Source organism: Sphaerodactylus townsendi, linkage group LG02 (assembly GCF_021028975.2).
Source record: "Sphaerodactylus townsendi isolate TG3544 linkage group LG02, MPM_Stown_v2.3, whole genome shotgun sequence".
NCBI classification, from domain to species: Eukaryota; Metazoa; Chordata; class Lepidosauria; order Squamata; family Sphaerodactylidae; genus Sphaerodactylus; species Sphaerodactylus townsendi.
The window spans coordinates 19,235,690-19,253,938 of NC_059426.1; the positions used below are offsets into that span (position 1 = coordinate 19,235,690).

The 18,249-nt window shown below is 44.2% G+C and overlaps 1 protein-coding gene across 4 annotated transcripts in view; it reads right to left on the reverse strand.

Annotated features, from left to right (window-relative positions):
* Positions 1-18,249, reverse strand: part of NBEAL1 (neurobeachin like 1) — a 155,157-nt gene that overhangs the window by 28,561 nt on the left and 108,347 nt on the right. For all 4 annotated transcript variants that reach the window (XM_048484982.1, XM_048484984.1, XM_048484983.1 and 1 more), the window contains 9 exons: positions 16,481-16,638; positions 15,207-15,331; positions 14,287-14,413; positions 11,706-11,854; positions 9,658-9,791; positions 7,711-7,812; positions 4,449-4,544; positions 3,985-4,109; positions 762-902 (listed from right to left, as the gene is read on the reverse strand). In XM_048484982.1, the coding sequence (XP_048340939.1) occupies positions 762-902; positions 3,985-4,109; positions 4,449-4,544; positions 7,711-7,812; positions 9,658-9,791; positions 11,706-11,854; positions 14,287-14,413; positions 15,207-15,331; positions 16,481-16,638 (1,157 nt within the window). The remainder of the gene's footprint in view (positions 1-761; positions 903-3,984; positions 4,110-4,448; positions 4,545-7,710; positions 7,813-9,657; positions 9,792-11,705; positions 11,855-14,286; positions 14,414-15,206; positions 15,332-16,480; positions 16,639-18,249) is intronic.

Consider the following 18,249-nt stretch of genomic DNA (forward strand, 5'->3'; position numbering starts at 1 on the left):
GTGGTTAAGAGCAGGTGGATTCTAATCTGGAGAACCGGGTTTGACTCCCTACTCCTCCACCTGAGTGGCAGAGGCTTATCTGGTGAACCAGATGTGTTTCCGCACTCCTACATTCCTGATGGGTGACCTTGGGCTAGTCACAGTTCCTCGAAACTCTCTCCGTCCCACCTGCCTCACAAGGTGTCTGTTGTGGGGAGAGGAGGGGAAAGGAGCTTGTAAGCCACCTTGAGTCTGGAGCCACCAGGAGCAGCAGTGGCGTAGGAGGTTAGCAGCTCGTGTATCTAATCTGGAGGAACCAGGTTTGATTCCCCGCTATACCGCTTGAGCTGTGGAGGCTTATCTGGGGAATTCAGATTAGCCTGGGCACTCCCACACACGCCAGCTGGGTGACCTTGAGCTAGTCACAGCTTCTTGGAGCTCTCTCAGCCCCACCTACCTCACAGGGTGTTTGTTGTGAGTGGGGAAGGGCAAGGAGGTTGTAAGCCCCTTTGAGTTTCCTATAGGAGAGAAAGGGGGAATATAAATCCAAACTCCTCCTCCTCCTCCTCTTCTTCTTCTTTTAATTCTGATGCTTTTGATATTTTCATAAATATTATCTCTCTGTTGTTACTAGAAATCCTGGAGACCTTCCACATACCTAGCAGATGCTGTGCCACTGGGTCATTGTCTCTCCCCAAAGTTGCATTTTGCAGAACGATAACCCACCCGCCCATAACACAGAAAGCAAACACGAACATGCACCTGGCTTGTTCCTCTCATACCTGCCACTCTGAAGCTGAATGTGCAGGGAGGTAAAAGGTTCTATCCGAATGAGGTAATGCATGACTCCAGCAGCATTTGAGTAGTGAGTGCCATAATGAAACTTATCAACGTTTCCCAGGGGATCTTCAAAATTCTCATATCTTAAAAAAAGAAGAAGATGTTTTCAGAACTGTACATTCAATCAGATTTTCAGTGAATCAAGTATACCTTAGCGGGAGTCCTACAGAACGGATTCATCATTTCTGAAATATTCTACAGCTGTTCATTAGCATTTATGATGGAAAGATGCTCAAAATTAAGGTACTGCTTCTTAAAGGCTCCTTCCGTACAGCACAGGTAGAGCAGTTTGCAGTCGGGATAAAGTAACCCACTCTCCTGTTTTCGCATTCGGCGCAGGCAGTGACCAGAGCCCTCGGAAACAATGCGGGTTGTTGTCACGCCTTCGCACAGAGGCGTGCCTTTTAAAAAAATTACTTTCCTCCGCTATGTAGCTATGTGGGCAAGCACGAATGGACCCCCACAGCCACGCTGATGTCTCACAATGCCACGAGACGTCCCTGTGACCCTGCGTGGCTACTTGGTCTAATCCTGTTGTCATCAGGAAGAAAAAATCTCAGAGGCATCTCATCAAAATAGATCTATTTTTTAAAGCTTCCAAAAGGTTTAATAGAGAATTATTTATTTATTTATTTATTTATTGGTTCCACTTTTATACCGCCCTCCCCCGGAGGGCTCAGGGCGGTTCACAACATAAATACAAACAAGTGGATACATAAGATAAAAATACTAAAAATTATTATCAATTAAAATGCAGCGCTACAGATCATAATCATTTAAAAAACAGATGGCGTCCAACCCATAACTCCTCTGGTCCCTCTGAGAGGAGGGAACAAAGCGAGGTCTCAGCTGTTAATGGGCACCCTATCAGCAGCCCGGCCTCCCAAAAAAGCCCGTGCGCGGATAACTCAGTCTTACAGGCCCTCGCGGAATCCCTGTAGGTCCTTGAGGGCCCGGACAACTAGGCTGGGAAGAGCATTCCACCAGGCAGGGGCCAGGAGCCGTAAAAGCCCTGGCCCTCGTAGGGAGGCCACAAACGCAAAGATCATTAGAGGGCGGGGATCTCCAGTAAATTGGCCTCTGCCGAGCGCAGAGACCGACGTGGGACATATGGGGCCAGACGGTCCCTATATGTAAGAATACTTGTAGGTCTCTAGGGTTTTTTCATAAAAGACCGCTGGCCCTAGTCCACAGATCCTCACACACATCCCATGCATAAAAGATTTCTAAAGATGTACGTACAGAATAGATGATTAAGATATTTCCGAAGATATAGTTTTGGACAGTATGTGTTGATTCACCTCCCCACTCCTCCAAAAAGTTAAGTCACCACTGAAAACCCGATAGCTGCTTCACTACTTTAGATTACCATAAAAGGGAAACTACTCATGGAACCAGGATGCTTGATCCAGAGACCTCATCACGAGACCCCACCAGCAAGTCCCTTTTAAGAAGTAGAGTCTGTATGAAGGACTTCATCCAGAAGAGGATTTGCACACCACATACCGTGTTTCCCTGAATATAAGACAGTGTCTTATATTAATTTTTGCTCCCAAAGATGCGCTATGTCTTATTTTCAGGGGATGTCTTATTTTTCTGTGTTCTGTTCGTCGGGCATGCTTCCAAACAAAAACTTTGCTACGTCTTACTTTCGGGGGATGCCTTATATTTCGCACTTCAGCAAAACCTCAACTATGTCTTATTTTCAGGGGATGTCTTATATTCGGGGAAACAGGGTATTTCTACGGACATAACTCAATGGTGGTTTTGGTCATGTGCATCTCAAAAACCCTCGAATGCTGCAAAAGCTTACGTAATTATATTGATTTTATTTTATTCAAAATATTTCTATGCTAGTGTGGTATAGTGGTTAACAGCAGGTAGACTCTAAACTGGAGAACCGGGTTTGATTCTCCTCTCCTCTACATGAGCAGCAGATTTGTTTCCCCACTCCTACATTCCAGCTGGGTGACCTTGGGCTAGTCACAGTTCTCTCAGAACTCTCCCAGTCCTACCTACCTCACAAGATATCTGTTGTGAGGAAAGGAAGGGAAAGTCGCCTTGAGTCTCCTTACAGGAGAGAAAGATGAGGGATAAATCCAAACTCTTCTCTTCTTCACATCCCACTAGGGCAGGGGTCTGCAACCTGCGGCTCTCCAGATGTTCATGGACTACAATTCCCATGAGCCCCTGCCAGCATGGCCAATTGGCCATGCTGGTGGGGCTGATGGGATTTGTAGTTCATGAACATCTCGAGAGCCGCAGGTTGCAGGCCCCTGCACTAGGGTCTCCAAAATGGTGACCATCAAACAATTTTAAACATTTTATACCAAGTACATATAAAATGCTTAAACAATTCAATAAATTCAATAAAACATATATACAAATAAACATAACACCTGAATGCTATCTGGCGATTTTCCAGCCGAATAGCCTTTCATGTCTTTCTTTGCCATCAAGGCAACTAGCGTCACAATTATCAACTGAAATGTCAGGGCCAAACTAGATGTGAGAGCTGCCACGAGACCAATAAATGCCACTTTAGAGGAGAATTTCGACATTTTAGTGTCACCAGAGTCCAATTCTGGTCAACAATAAAAGGCATTTTGGCACTTTAAAAAGGTGAGGGAAGGAAACACGATTACCTGCGGCGGCTGTGCTGCAAAGCCTGATCAGGCCCAGGCCCCGGCGGCAATGTTTAAATGCAGCAGTGGCGTAGTGGTTAAGAGCAGGTGCACTCTAATCTGGAGGAACCGGGTTTGATTCCCTGCTCTGCCGCTTGAGCTGTGGAGGCTTATCTGGGGAATTCAGATTAGCTGTACACTCCCACACCTGCCAGCTGGGTGACCTTGGGCGAGTCACAGTTTTTCAGAGCTCTCTCAGCTCCACCTACCTCACAGGGTGTTTGTTGTGAGGGGGAAAGGGCAAGGAGATTGTAAGCCCCTTTGAGTCTTCTACAGGAGAGAAAGGGGGGGTATATAAATACAAACTCTTCTTCTTCTAAATTCTCTCCTAAAATGGTTTCTAAGGTCATGGATTGGTGACATAGCTGTCATCAATCTGATCTGGCTCTTAAGATAAACACTCAAAGCAATAAATAAGTAAATAAATACATACATAAATAATGACAGCAGTCTTCAGTAAACACTGTTTTAAATGAAATACCTTTCCTGAACAGCTTTGCGATTCCTTTCATTTACCACCCCAATGGGCTTGGACAGCTCCCTGAACACAGCAGGATTATTCAGATCCAGTTCCTCAGATGTATAATCCCGTAGGATCCATGGAAACTTGAAGTAAAAAAAAAAAGACATCCATTAGGTCTCTTATCAGTATTTAGCCTAAACGTATTGTTGAAGGCTTTCACGGCCGGAATCACTTGGGTGCTGTGTGGTTTCCGGGCTGTATGGCCGTGTTCTAGCAGCATTCTCTCCTGACGTTTCGCCTGCATCTGTGGCTGGCATCTTCAGAGGATCCTCTGAAGATGCCAGCCACAGATGCAGGCGAAACGTCAGGAGAGAATGCTGCTAGAACACGGCCATACAGCCTGGAAACCACACAGCACCCAAATTTAGACTAAACATCACAACATTCTATCTGGTCCAGAAAAGGGCAAGAAAGGAAGTTACCACAGGATATTGCGCGAGGTCGTTATAGGTCCGTCCTGCCATGGTATTAAGTTGAATGAGGTAGTCGAAGTTTGATATCTCTCTGTTCACCCATTTCTGCAGATAAAGAAAAGGCAATGTCCATATTACAAGACAGCTCATGCAAAATTCAAAGTTGCTAAAGATTCTCAACACATGAACGGAGGAGGAAGATGCAGGCCCATTTCAGTAGCAGTGAACAATGGTTTGGCATTCATATCTCAATCAATGTTATATCCACGTTAACTTATAACATGATTACCATGGCTTTTCTCAAGGAAACGCTGGGAACTGTGCTCCTGAGGAAAGGATGAATGGTCTGTTAAGACAAGTCAGAATCTCAAGTTCCCTCAGGGTTTGGACGACAGGGAACACTGGAATTCAAGGGTGTCGGTACCCCTGAACCAATTTATAACTTGGCTAGGACATTAAAGGCTGAGATATTACAGATGAGCTGAAAAGTTCTTCAGTCATCAAAAAAGGCCTGTGTGCTGAGAGACTAAAGAAGAGTCTTGGTACAAGAGATAAGCTAACTGTGGTCAAAGAAGGCCGGGTGTTGAGGAGGGCTTCTTTTTCTCATGAATTGTCTGAGAAGCAACAGAAGAGGGAGTGCTCCTTGAAGCAACGTGCAAAGATAGCCAGGAGAAAGACGAAATGGGACTAGCTAGGAATGGCTAAATCTCACTTAAGCCCTCCCTTCACCCGTCTGTTAGAAAAAGATCCTGCCCGGGGCAGATGTCGGCAATACATGTGCAAAGTCTCCCTTTCTCAAGGTGATATTGCAAAGAATCTGAGACCCATTCACACAAGGTCTAAGAGTGGCATTTTTGTGAGAAGAACAGAGACTTGGCCATTGGAACTCAGAAGAAACCATCCCCAAGAGATCAAATAAACTCGTGTATAAGCCGACTCATGTATAAGCCGAGGCACCTAATTTTACTACCAAAACCTGGGGAAACGTATTGACTCTCGTATAAGCCGAAGGTGGGAAGCCGGGAGGCAGAGGGAGCTCCTTATTTGGGCAGTGACTCCCCCTGATGTCATTGCCCAAAAAAGGAGCTCCCTCCACCTTCCGGTTGCCTGGGCTTCCTCAAACCCAGCCGGGAGGTGGAGGGAGCTCCTTATTTAGGCAATGACATCAGGGGGAGTCACTGCCCAAATAAGGAACTCCCTCTGCCTCCTGGGGTTTGAGGAAGCCCAGCCAGCCAGGGTTCCCCTTCACCCTCCACAGAGGGCAGCAACAAGCGGCTTGTGCAGCCGCAGGGAGGTCGTCCCGGCCACGCCCCCAGCCTTGGCAGAGGTCTGAAGAGCCGGCTGGTAAGCGGTGACTCGTGTATAAGCCGAGGGGGCATTTTTCAGCCTTAAAACAGGGCTGAAAAACTCGGCTTATACACGAGTATATACGGTAATACTTGTGAGTAGTTGATGCCACACTCTGAATTGCAGCAGGAACACAGATGGGCACAAATATTGTTGCCTGCCTCCTCCTTCCATGTCCCCGATAAGTCCAGTCTAATTTTACTCTCTTCTCTTGAAGTAAATAGCTGACTCCTGCACCATCTCCTAGCAGATGTTCAAAGCAGACACTGATGTTTGTGGGTGAGGTATTTTTTATTTGTTTTACGTTATTTATACTCCACTTTTCTCCCAGGGAGACTCAAGGAGAATTACACCTAGTGGATCCAAAAAAGGAGGCATTCAGTAACCAGGATGTTAGTATTTAAGAAATCTAGAACCTGCAGAATGAATTTTATGTATAGCGTAAGTATTAACGTGACACATGAAGTGGTCCAAAAGTTACAAAACAAGAATCTAGTTACAATAAGCTATGTACAGAAGTACAGACCGCAGTCTCAGTCATTTATCCCAGCAAGTTTATAAATCATTTTGTACAGTGCAATCCTATTACCTGCACAGAAAAGCCCTCTTGAATAGTTCAGTTCTGCATAGTTTGCAAAAAGCCAGGAGAGTAACATAATGTGCTTATCAGGGCTTTTAAAAATTGTTTGGTACTGCTGGAATACCATGCTATTGTGTTAAACCAGTTTAATTTTTAAAATTCTAACTAATATACTCCAGGCTTTGCCTTGATTCCATTCAAATCTTGAAAAGAACCAGACACTGTATTATTTATTTATTAGTTGGATTTATTATACCGCCCTAATCTCCCAAGGGCTCTGTGAACTGTGAACAGTTTGGAGGAGTGAATGTAAGAATAGAGCAGTGGTGGCACGGGTGCCAGAGGTGGCACTCAGAGCCCTCTCTGTGGGCATGCGCAAACAGAGTGCCCTCCCACATCTAGGCTGGCCTGGGCCACTGGGCTCGATTATTAGAATTAAACCTAAGACCTAGTTTTGGGAAGCAGTGTAGGTAACCCTGTTAAGCGCTGTTAAACCCCACTGATGTTCATGCGAAGAACTAAAGCACAATCCTTTACCTGGGAGTAAGCTCAGTTGCTGGCAATGGGGCTTGTTTCTGAGTAAACCCTCCTAGGGTCATGATTCACATGTTGGAAGAGTTGCACGGTTCAAAGCAAAGCCACCAACTACCACCAAGCTTACTCCCAAGTAACACACGCCTCGGAGCCAACCATTTTTTCTAAACTAAAACCTAAGTATTCAGGTTAAATTGCCATGTTGGCACTTTGCAATAAATACGTGGGTTTTGGGTTGCAATTTGGGCACTTGGTCTCGAAAAGGTTCGCCATCACTGGAATAGAGCCTTAAGATTAGTTCGTGTTCTAATTCGTCAGTTAACAAAACCTTCTCGCATGCAAGATTCTCCAATGTGTTTTTTCTGAAGGAAATGGCTGAGGAGCAGAATGATGAGGTAAAAGCTAAAGTGAAAGCTACTCAGAAGTGCTGTGGCGGAGTGGTAAGAAAGGAATTGTTAGAGGTGGAAGAAGAAGTCTCCTGATCAAAGGAAGCCGATTACTGTCTCAGTGGGAGGAATCACCATCCTTCAGTAAATAACGTCCTCCTCCTCCAAGAACACTTTATCCCAGATGGAAATGTCACAGAAATAGATAACCTGCAGATAAGGAAGTGGAAATCCTGCATGTATTGTAAAGCCCTCAACTGCGCAGACTGAACGAGAAGATGGATTATTCTGGTGCAAAAAGGAAAATAAGACTTTCTGGCTCTGTTAGATTTCTTAAAAAAGGACCAAAATTACACAATGTTAATTCCCATCAAAGCACATTAATTCAAAATAAGTTGCCCAAGGGTTACTGGAAATATCCTACCTGGGTAAGTCCTGAGGCTTTAAATAATTCTTGTGGAGATCGGGTCCCACTAATATTCGGAGAGCAAAGAGACAGAATTCGGCTATATACTTTGTTTCTTGCCTATAAGAAAGCAGATTCACTGGATAACCCATCTAATAGAATGCCAAGTTAACCATTCTGCAAACATGTCACAATTGCTTTTCGCTAGTTGAATTGTCTTTACATCAGTTCAGCTAAACAGTATCCCTACCGCTGCCTAGAAAAGCTAAACTTTTTATGTCTAGCCACAGAAATAGATGTTCATCTTAAAGGCCATTCTTCTGAATCAGTTTCAAAGCCTCATGTTTAGTGGCCGGTAATAATAAAATCAAGCCATCTTCCACTGTTCTCCATCTGAATGTGTTGGGCCTGTTCTACAAGATGTTTCCAGCTCTTCAAAATAATAAACTTTTATGCGACAGTGAAATGCTGACCTCGGTAGACCGACAAATCTATTGACACTTGCAGAGTTCATATACAAACAACAAATAGCTGACATTGAACAAGTTAATTTAGGAGATTCTTTTCACACCACATGGTGGATTTGTCACAATCGTATGATGAAGCTCTTATTTAAGAACATAAGGACAAGCCAGCTGGATCAGACCAGAGTCCATCTAGTCCAGCTCTCTGCTACTTGCAGTGGCCCACCAGGTGCCTTTGGGAGCTCACATGCAGGATGTGAGAGCAATGGCCTTCTGCGGCTGTTGCTCCCGAGCACCTGGACTGTTAAGGCATTTGCAATCTCAGATCAAAAAGGATCAAGATTGGTAGCCATAAATTGACTTCTCCTCCATAAATCTATCCAAGCCCCTTTTAAAGCTATCCAGGTTAGTGGCCATCACCCTAACTCCCTCCTGGCGGCAGCATTATTTCTCCCAAACACCAATCAGCACGCTTGCATGGAAGTGAAGTGTTTCCTTTTATTAGTCCTAATTCTTCCCCCCAGCATTTTCAATGAATGCCCCCTGGTTCTAGTATTGTGAGAAAGAGAGAAAAATTTCTCTCTGTCAACATTTTCTACCCCATGCATAATTTTGTAGACTTCAATCATATCCCCACTCAGATGTCTCCTCTCCAAACTAAAGAGTCCCAAACGCTGCAGCCTCTCCTCATAAGGAAGGTGAGTGAATTTCTGTGAATGAATTCTGTGAGTGAATTCAATACATGTATCCAGTGGTGGGATCCAAAATTTTTAATAACAGGTTCCGATGGTGGTGGGATTCAAACAGTGGTGCCGCCGCACACACGCACCTCCAGTCCCTATTGGGCAGGGAGGCTGCTTTAGTAACCCCTTCTCGGCACTCAGAAAAAATTAGTAACCACTTCTAGAGTAGTGGTGAGAATTGGTTGGATCCCACCTCTGCATGTATCATGTAACAGCCCTGACCTAAGCAGGGTTAGCCCTGGTTAGTGATTGGATGGGAGACCTCCAAGGAATGCCAGGGTTATTGTGCAGAGGCAGGCAACGGCAAACCAGCTTTGAACGTCTATTGCCTTGAAAATCCTACAGAGTCACCATAAGTCGGCACCAATTCGTTGCACTTTCCACCACCACCTTTATGGCCTATTCAGTCAAACAGACTGCTAAAAATAATCCTGCCTCTCTGTCAAGCATGTCTATGTGACACCCATGTTTTCAAACCTGTGGATAATCACATCCACACTGTACAGTTTTACTGGCCACAAATCATCCAGACCACATAATGAGCTGAAAGACCTTTTCAGCTCCCACCACAGTACAGCTAGAAGGTGCCATTTTTATAGACTCGTCTGGAATGCTAGAGCTGAACCCTTTCAGAAGAACTGTTTCCACAGACTTCTTTACAGCAAAGCAACTGCCCAAAGTCAACTTATGACAGAAACTTTTTATAAGAACTCCATCACATAAACATTCTGATTACGGGTCCCCGTAAAATCACGTACCTCCTTTTTAAAGTTAAGGAAGTAGTTAGTCTGATCAATAAAGAATATCTCCAAGGCCGACCTTCTCAAGTTGTAGCGACGCAAGTGAACCTCTCGAATTTGAGAAAGGGGCCATTTGAAATCAAAACCAACACCTGTAAGCAGAAGGGACTTTGGTAATTGTTCTGAAACATGTTGACAGTTACCTATCCCTGAGACTTCTTCAAATATATTTATTTGGCACAGAAGAAAAAAAGAAACACTGGCTGAAAGTCACCCTAGAAACCACACGGAACTCTGCTGACCATTTCCCTCCACAGTTCTAAAATAAAAAGCAGGATTTATTTATTTTTTTGCAATTGTGCAAAATCAACAGTGTTAACAGCACAATCCTGTGCAGTTACACCAATCTAAGCCCACTGAAATCAGTGGGCACGGACAGGAGTAATTTTGCACAGGATGGCACAGTATATATACAATTGGGGTGCTGTGTGGTTCCGGGCTGTATGGCCATGTTCTAGCAGCATTCTCTCCTGACGTTTCGCCTGCATCTGTGGCTGGCATCTTCAGAGGATCTGATGGTAGGGTTCTGAAGATGCCAGCCATTCTCTGAAGATGCCAGCCACAGATGCAGGCGAAACGTCAGGAGAGAATGCTGCCAGAACACGGCCATACAGCCTGGAAACCACACAGCACCCCAGTGATTCCAGCCGTGAAAGCCTTCGACAATACATATATACAATTGTCAAAATAAAATGCTCCATCAGATTTATCTCAGTTCTAGCAATTAAGCATATGGTTTGTGGCAGTTTAGAAGCTTATTTTAATCCAAGCCACATGCTCTCAATAAAATAGGTCATCTCACAAGACAAGGGCTATGCTACATAATGTTTAATGTTACCTTAGAAGATTAAAAAATCAGCTCATATTATGTCACTCTGTTGGTTCGTCCTTCTCTAGGCCAACTACCCAAGATCTTGTTTTACTGAAATTGCCAGGAATAGAAGTCACAACTGTCTGCATTCAAACCACAGGCTCTATCACTGAACTGCGGTCATTTGTCAATTTACTACAAGCAAGATTCAACTTTGTGACTGTAAAATTCAGAATTTTGCTTTACAATCAGTGACATTCTGAGTCCCTCCAGACTAAATGGTAATTTAAAAACTTATTTTTGTGCAGCAGTTATATTCAGCAGGATTCTCAAACACACAAAGGAAGGATGTACAACCACATATTCCTTCAGTAGTCTCAGACAACACACAGATGTTGCTCATGTTCATCTGCACATCCCTATTTCAATTATTTCAAAAAATTTAATTTATACTCCACCTTTCTCACCAATGGGGGCCCAAAGGAGTGTACAACATTCTCCTCTCCACTTTATAGTCACAACAACCCTGTAAGGTAGGTTTGGTGGACAGGTTTGGTGTATGACTGGGCCAAGGTCACTCATCCATGGCTGAGTAGGGATTCAAACCTCTGAGTAGGGATTCAAACCTCTGTTGTCCAGATTCTAGTCCAATAGTCTAACTCAGGGGTCTGCAATCTGTGGCTCTCCAGATGTTCACGGACTACAAGTGGCAGGGGCTGATGGGAGTTGTAGTCCATGAACATCTGGAGAGCAGCAGATTGCAGACCCCTGGTCTAACTGCTACATCACACTGGCTGTGACTTCCCAAGTTCCACCACAGTAACTGCTGAGCACTTGGAAAGAGATCACTGCACGTAGAATTCCTAGTGAAACACCCTGCATTAGTACACTCCATGGAATGTCACAATACCCCTTTTCGTTCATTTTCAAGGCAGGAGTGCCTTGAGTCAGCAGTTCCTTTTCCGCAAGCTAGCAGAAGGTTGTACAACAGCCCATATTTTTCTCTTAAGCGATGCAAGAGAGCAGCTTGATTACTTCTGTGCTAAACTCACAATAATCAACCTTTTTATTTTTTAAATTTGTACTATCAAATGGACTCAAACCAAAAGGAGGGGAAGAGAGGGGAGATAGCCCATCGATCACACAATGCTTAAAGGGGTCAAGAAAGTCATCCACAACTGATGAGGCGGGTTACCTTCTTCCTTCTCGGTGCTGCCGTCATAGAAATAAATGTGCTGGTTGGTTACCTCCAGTCTCCCAGGTATCACGTTGATTATAGTAATGAGTTCACAGTCTTCCGACAGCACAAGCTTTTCTTTCTGGCTCTGTTCGTCTTTCTCGTCTCTGTGAGGGCAAATAGCAAGTGACAAGCTTGACAATTCAGTGGCCAAAAAGCATCACGAAGACAAGGAACAAAATTATCTCAGACAGTGCCTTTACTCATTTAGTTCTTTCATTTTTATCCTTGCATTTTTATCATTTCCTAGGAGCTCAGAAGTCTTGTTGCCCCACTTAATATCTATGAAACAGGGTAAAGAATGAGGCTGGCCCAAGGTCAGACCTAGAGAACAATACTCTGTTTCACATAAAGATGTGAGTAGATTGTACTACAGAACAAAGCATGACGGACCATCTTTGTTGTAGAATGTTCCACCTGGGTCCAAGTACCGAAGAAGAAGAAGAAGAAGAAGAAGAAGAAGAAGAAGAAGAAGAAGAAGAAGAAGAAGAAGGTAAGAAGAAGCAAGAAGAAGAAGAAGAAGAAGAAGAAGAAGAAGAAGAAGAAGAAGAAGAAGAAGAAGAAGAAGAAGAAGAAGAAGAAGAAGAAGAAGAAGAAGAAGAAGAAGAAGAAGAAGAAGAAGAAGAAGAAGAAGAAGAAGAAGAAGAAGAAGAAGGGAAGAAGGAGAAGGAGAAGGAGGAGAGAAAGAGTACAGAGAGAGGTAGAGAGTGAGGAGGGAGAGGTTTGATTTATATCCCCCTTTCTCTCCCATAGGAGACTGTAAGGGGCTTGACAATCTCCCCTTGCCTCTTCTCCCTTTCACAACAAATACCCCCCAGAGGCGTGGTGGGGCTGGAGAGAGGCCTCCAGGAGAAGCTGTGACCAGCCCAAGGTCACGCCCAGCTGGCGCAGGTGGAGCATGTACAGGCTAACCACTCCCCAGATAAGCCTCCACAGCTCAGGCGGCAGAGCGGGGAATCAAACCTTAGCCCTACTCCCTCTATCGGTTCGAAAGCAAAAATACATTTTGGTATAAATGCTCTTTTATCAAAGTACCATGTTCAATGATGCACAAAATAATGGTTTTGACAAAGGCAGTATGTAAAAAGGAATTATAATTCTCATATTCGTTCAGGACTATACTCTAATGCAGAAGCATACAATTTTCTTGACTGCTGCACATCAACTGACCGAACTAACATCTTTATCTGAAACAGAGTATAATGTAGTGTACTTGTCAGTGTGTCAAACTTAGATCTGGGAGCCTCTGGTTCAAATTTCTCCACCATGACAAAATCACTGGGTGACCCTGGACCAGTCACACTCTCTCAGCTTAACCTACCTCACAAGGCTGTTGTGAGGAAGAATGGAGAAAGGGAGAAATCCATGCATATCTCCTTGGAGGAAGGATGGGACAAACAAGTGTTTGTGTGCACCATCAAGTCACAGCTGACTTATGGCAACCCCGTACGGTTTTCAAGGCAAGAGTTGTTTTGAGGTGGTTTGCCATTGCCTGCCTCTGTGCGGGATGAGAGAGTTCTGAGAGATCTGTGACTGGCCCAAGGTCACCCAACAGGCTTCATGTGGAGGAGAGAGAAATCGAACTCAGTTCTTCAGATCAGAGTCTGCCACTCTTAACCACTACACAATACACTAAATACATCAATATTAGCTTTGTGATACATTTCAAGCCTGGGTATCTCCAGTCCTGCTCCAACACTCTAAGCCTATGCAAACCACTTGTTGGTCATAACCAGAGGTGGGATCCAGCAGGTTCTCACAGGTTCCCAAGAGTAGGTTACTAATTATTTGTGTGTGCCGAGAGGGGGTTACGAATTGGTGATTTTGCCACGTGATTTTTGCATTAGTTACGCCCCTCCTTTCAGCAGTAGCACGCAGAACTTGAAGCAGTCTAGCAGGAGGTGCAACTGAAGCGCAAGGCAAGTGTGGCAGCCTGCGGCCAAGATTCGCTTTCCCGCCTATGATTGACCAGCGCAGCGGCTGCGTCCTTGCCTCAGCCCCACCCGCAGAATGCCCCACCCCCGGAATGCCCGGCCACGCACCCGTCGTGCCCTGTCCAGCCCCATTGGTGCTACGCCACAGTTTGAATCCCACCACTATGGGAACCTGTTACTAAAATTTTTGGATCCCACCACTGGTCATAACTCGCAGTTTGAGAATGACAGATCTACAGGACAACCACTCCAGACTGTTCAAAGAGGACCCCCTTTCTTCCCTCTTCTCTGATGGAACGGCTCTTTGGATCCAACCCAAACCATGCATTTCCATTCCCAGAAGCGCTTGTGCTGGAATCCAAAGCATTATGCCAAGAGGCTTTGGGCTGCTCTTTCTCAAGCAATAGAACTCATACCACGTAGCAAACCTCTTATGAAAGCACGGGGACTTTCAAAAGGAGTTAGCGAGACAGCGGGCAAGGTGGGGCGGTGTTCACATATTTAAGAAAAGCAAGCATTTATTGCACATGCGCCCAAACCCCGAAGGGCTGCCCTAAGGCTAACTTTTTGCTTTCTGGCCTCGGATTCTCCGTTAAGCGTCTTACGTGTTTGCGCTTGGCGCTGCATCTTCGTCCGGCAGTTCGAGCACGTCCTCCTCCACATCATTGACCTTCACTTGTTTCACCGCCTCCAGGAGAAGAGCCTCACTTGCGGGCTCGGCCTGCTGCACTCCTTGGGAGAGAAAGGGTCGTTTCCAAGTTAAATTAAGTCATCTGCGCATCACCCTAATTTTTAAATCTTTTATAACCCTCTTTGTTCAGAAGTGGGGATCCAAAGCATCCCACAAAATAATTCTTTCCTCCTCTATTCTATTCTCACTACAACTACCCTGTGAGGCAGGTTAAGCTAAAAGGGAGTATCTGGCCAAAGATCACCAGCAAGCTTTGATGACCATGTGGGGATTTGAACCCAGGCCTCGCAGATCCTAGCCCAGCTCTCTAACCACTGAGCCATGCTGTCTCTACAGTATGGATCAATGGAAGAATGATGTTACTGTGGAAGATGCACAGCATCCAAACAACCATGTCCTTAACACTTGCAGGGTTTTAATTCGTTTTATCAAATTCATTGTATGAATGTGGAAAAGGGGAGGCACATTTTAGAACCAACTATAGAAACATCTCCACACACTGAAAGAAAACTAGGGTCAGATACTAATACTTAAAGCATCACTTTTATAGTTAAAGTCCTGACAGTATTTGTTACTGATGTTTTAAATGGTTTTAAATTGAAATAATTTTACTGTTTTATAGTTTTATGTTGTACCCTCCCCTGAAATTCCTTCGGGAGGGCGTGTTTAAAAATTTGAAATGAATGGAATGAATGAATGAAATGAAATCCAACTTAATCCAATCCAACTTAACTAATCCAACGAATCCAACGAATCTAACTTAACTGAACGCAATCGAATCGAACGGTAATCCAGAACGAACGGTAACTCCAACTGAGCTACTACACATCTTACCTAGATTGTCTCTAAGGGCACTGGCGTCCTGGTGAGAGCTGAAACTGTAATTCTGCACTAATTTAAGCCTCATCCGTGAGTAGTTCTCCACATTTGAAAGCTTCCAGTGAATTGGGATCCGTTTCCTGATGAAAGGAATGTACACAAAATAAACAAAACATGCTCCAGGAGCATGACATAATGACTAGGACAATTTCTAGTGGAAAAAAAGAATAAGAAAAACATTCATTTTAAGCAGATTTTGAAAAAAAAAAACAAGCTGCAGCAACCAAGAGATGATTCATGCTTATCTACAGGAGCGTGGGAGATGCTGTCTCCTGATATCTGATTGAAGGGCCCCCACTAAAGGGGGAATGGCATGGGTCTGTCTGGTATGATTAGCTCCCTGCCAGGAGGGATGATGACAAAATGGAGAAGGAATCAGCATGGCAATTTGTAAAGAATGGGAGAGTGACTGATTCAATTGGCTAGAATATGTATGACAGTCAATGTTTATTGGTCAGACTTGAGGGTCTGACCATTACATGTCAAAAATGGAAAGAACCAATCAGATTTACAGAATGAATCCCCAGTTTTTCTAAGCCACTTATCTACCACCTGGGAGGGAAGGTGGCATGGCATAGCCTGAGCTCATCATATCTCAGAAATTAAGCAGGATCGGTAATTGGAAGGAAGACCACAAGAAGGAAAACCATTTGTAGAGGAAAACAATTAGGAATAAGGTCTACTTCTCACTTGTCTTGAAAGTTCCTTGCTAGGGTTGCCAGAGGTTGGTTGCAACTTGGCAGCACTTAGGTAATCAGAACTGTCCAGGGAATTTGGTCAGGGGGACTTTAATTAGCCAGGTCAAACTTTGCAACAAAATTATAACTATCGAAGCTTGTGTCTATGGCTCATTCCGCACATGCAGAATAATGCACTTTCAAACTGCTTTCAGTGCTCTTTGAAGCTGTGCGGAATAGCAAAATCCACTTGCAAACAGTTGTGAAAGTGGTTTGAAAACGCATTATTTTGCGCGTGCGGAAGGGGCCTATATTTCCTAAACTGTAGTTCTTAGTGAGAAACGGCCACTGGGGATTTTATTAGAACTGTTCCAATCCTTCCATGCAGGTGAAAGATGCACGAAAGAACATGCAAGTAGTAAAAGAACTTGCAAGAACATGAAAGAACATGCAAGTAGCAAACGTGACATAACAGTGCAACAGATTCTAAACAGACACACAATATGGAGCAAAGGAACAAGAGAAATAGATTCCCCCCCCCCCCCCCCGCACCTTTCAGCCCAGGGGCCCTGTTCACAAGCAAGGTAGAGTTTCGCAGTTCTCCACTGTCTCTGAGTAGCTGTGTGCTGATTGTTCAGTTGTTTCACCACGCTGTTGTAACGCATGTTTTCCTGCCGAGACCTCCGGTTAAACGGCTCCACAAAGAACTCCTAGGGCAAAGGTTGTAAATAAGTCCACAGAACCATAAACACTAGTGTGGTGATGAGACACAATTAGGATTGTCTGCATAAAGTTTAAGAATCTCCAAAATCGTATTCCAAAATTACAAAAAAAAGGAGAAGTAAAGCAGTGCAACACAGAATCAAGAGTAGTCTGTTGGAGAATTATCACAACAGGAATCCAGATCTTGAAAGAGACCTGTTAAGATAACACAGCAACCTTCGCCTGAGTAGACAACACTGGACATGATAGACCTATAGTCACATTCTTAGACAAGGGGTGGGGGTGGGGGTTGTTGTTATGGTAGATGTCACAGCTGCCAGATCTTTAGCTGGCTGTTGGCCTTCATTACAATTTGAGCCTCACCCAGAGACCTAGGAAGTTGTAATGAAGCGGCGTAGTATTCGTACAGATCCCAGTAGGGCTGCCTTCTGAATTTGACAGATGTTAATTTTGTCAATTTGAAGATGTTTCAAGTGTTACCCTAGTGTTTTCGGGACGAAGCCCAGCATGCCGATTACCACTGGGACGACCTCAGCTGGCTTGCGCCATAGACACTGAAGCTCAAATCGCGGTGTATCTAGTGGACCTTTCTCGTGTTCTTTTTCAATGACCCCAAGGCTGTCAGCGTGGGACTGCTATGTCGTATGGATGCTTTAACACTTTCTTGTCCCCATCACTAATGGTGATGTCTGGTGTCTTGTGTTTCAACACTTTGTTTGGATTCGATATTATTATTATTATTATTATTATTATACACATAACAACACAGCACAAGTGTCTGGAATTCATCTCTGAATATCGAGTCCTTCCCAAGCGCACCTAGGATATTAGAGAGGTATTTTATGAGAATGTGTGCAGTTCCTAGTGAAGTGCTGCTTTCTGCAGCATGTGGACTGGGATGTTCTGTTCCAAGTTTAGGCTTTCCAGATGTTTTTCAAGATTTCTTTGGGATTCCCTCCTAGAGCAATCCGACTTACTAGTGGGATTACTGTTGTTCTTTTCTGCCACAATCGCTCAACTTCAATTTGTAGGTCCTTGTATTTTGTGCATCTTTCCAGCTCTTTGGTCCCTTTCTACCCATGCTGTCAACTGGCACAGCAAACATCTATGATCCAAAACATGTTTTTTCTCTATCACTGTTATGTCTGGGGTGTTGTGTGCCAGGTGTCTGTCTGTTTGTATTCTAAAGTCCCAGAGTATTTTTGCTTCTTCATTTTCTGTGGTCTTCTCTGGCTTGTGCTCGTACCAGGTCTTGCTACAGGGCAGGCCGTACTTTTTGCAAAGGTTCCAGTGCACCATTGCTGCTAGCCTATTGTGACGTTCAAGATAGTCATTATTATTATTATTATTATTATTATTATTATTATTATTATTATTATTATTATTATTATTATTATTATTATTATTGTAGATGTCACAGCTGCCAGATCTTTAGCTGGTTGTTGGCCTGGCTCTGGGCGGTGTAGAACAGACTCTATGGGTCTGAACTGTGGCCCAAGACACATTCTCAGATATATCTAGTCTAGCCAAAAGACATGTCCACCTGTCAGGTGACCCAGAGGCCCTCCAGGCTCAACAGTGATGAAGAATCCCCTTAA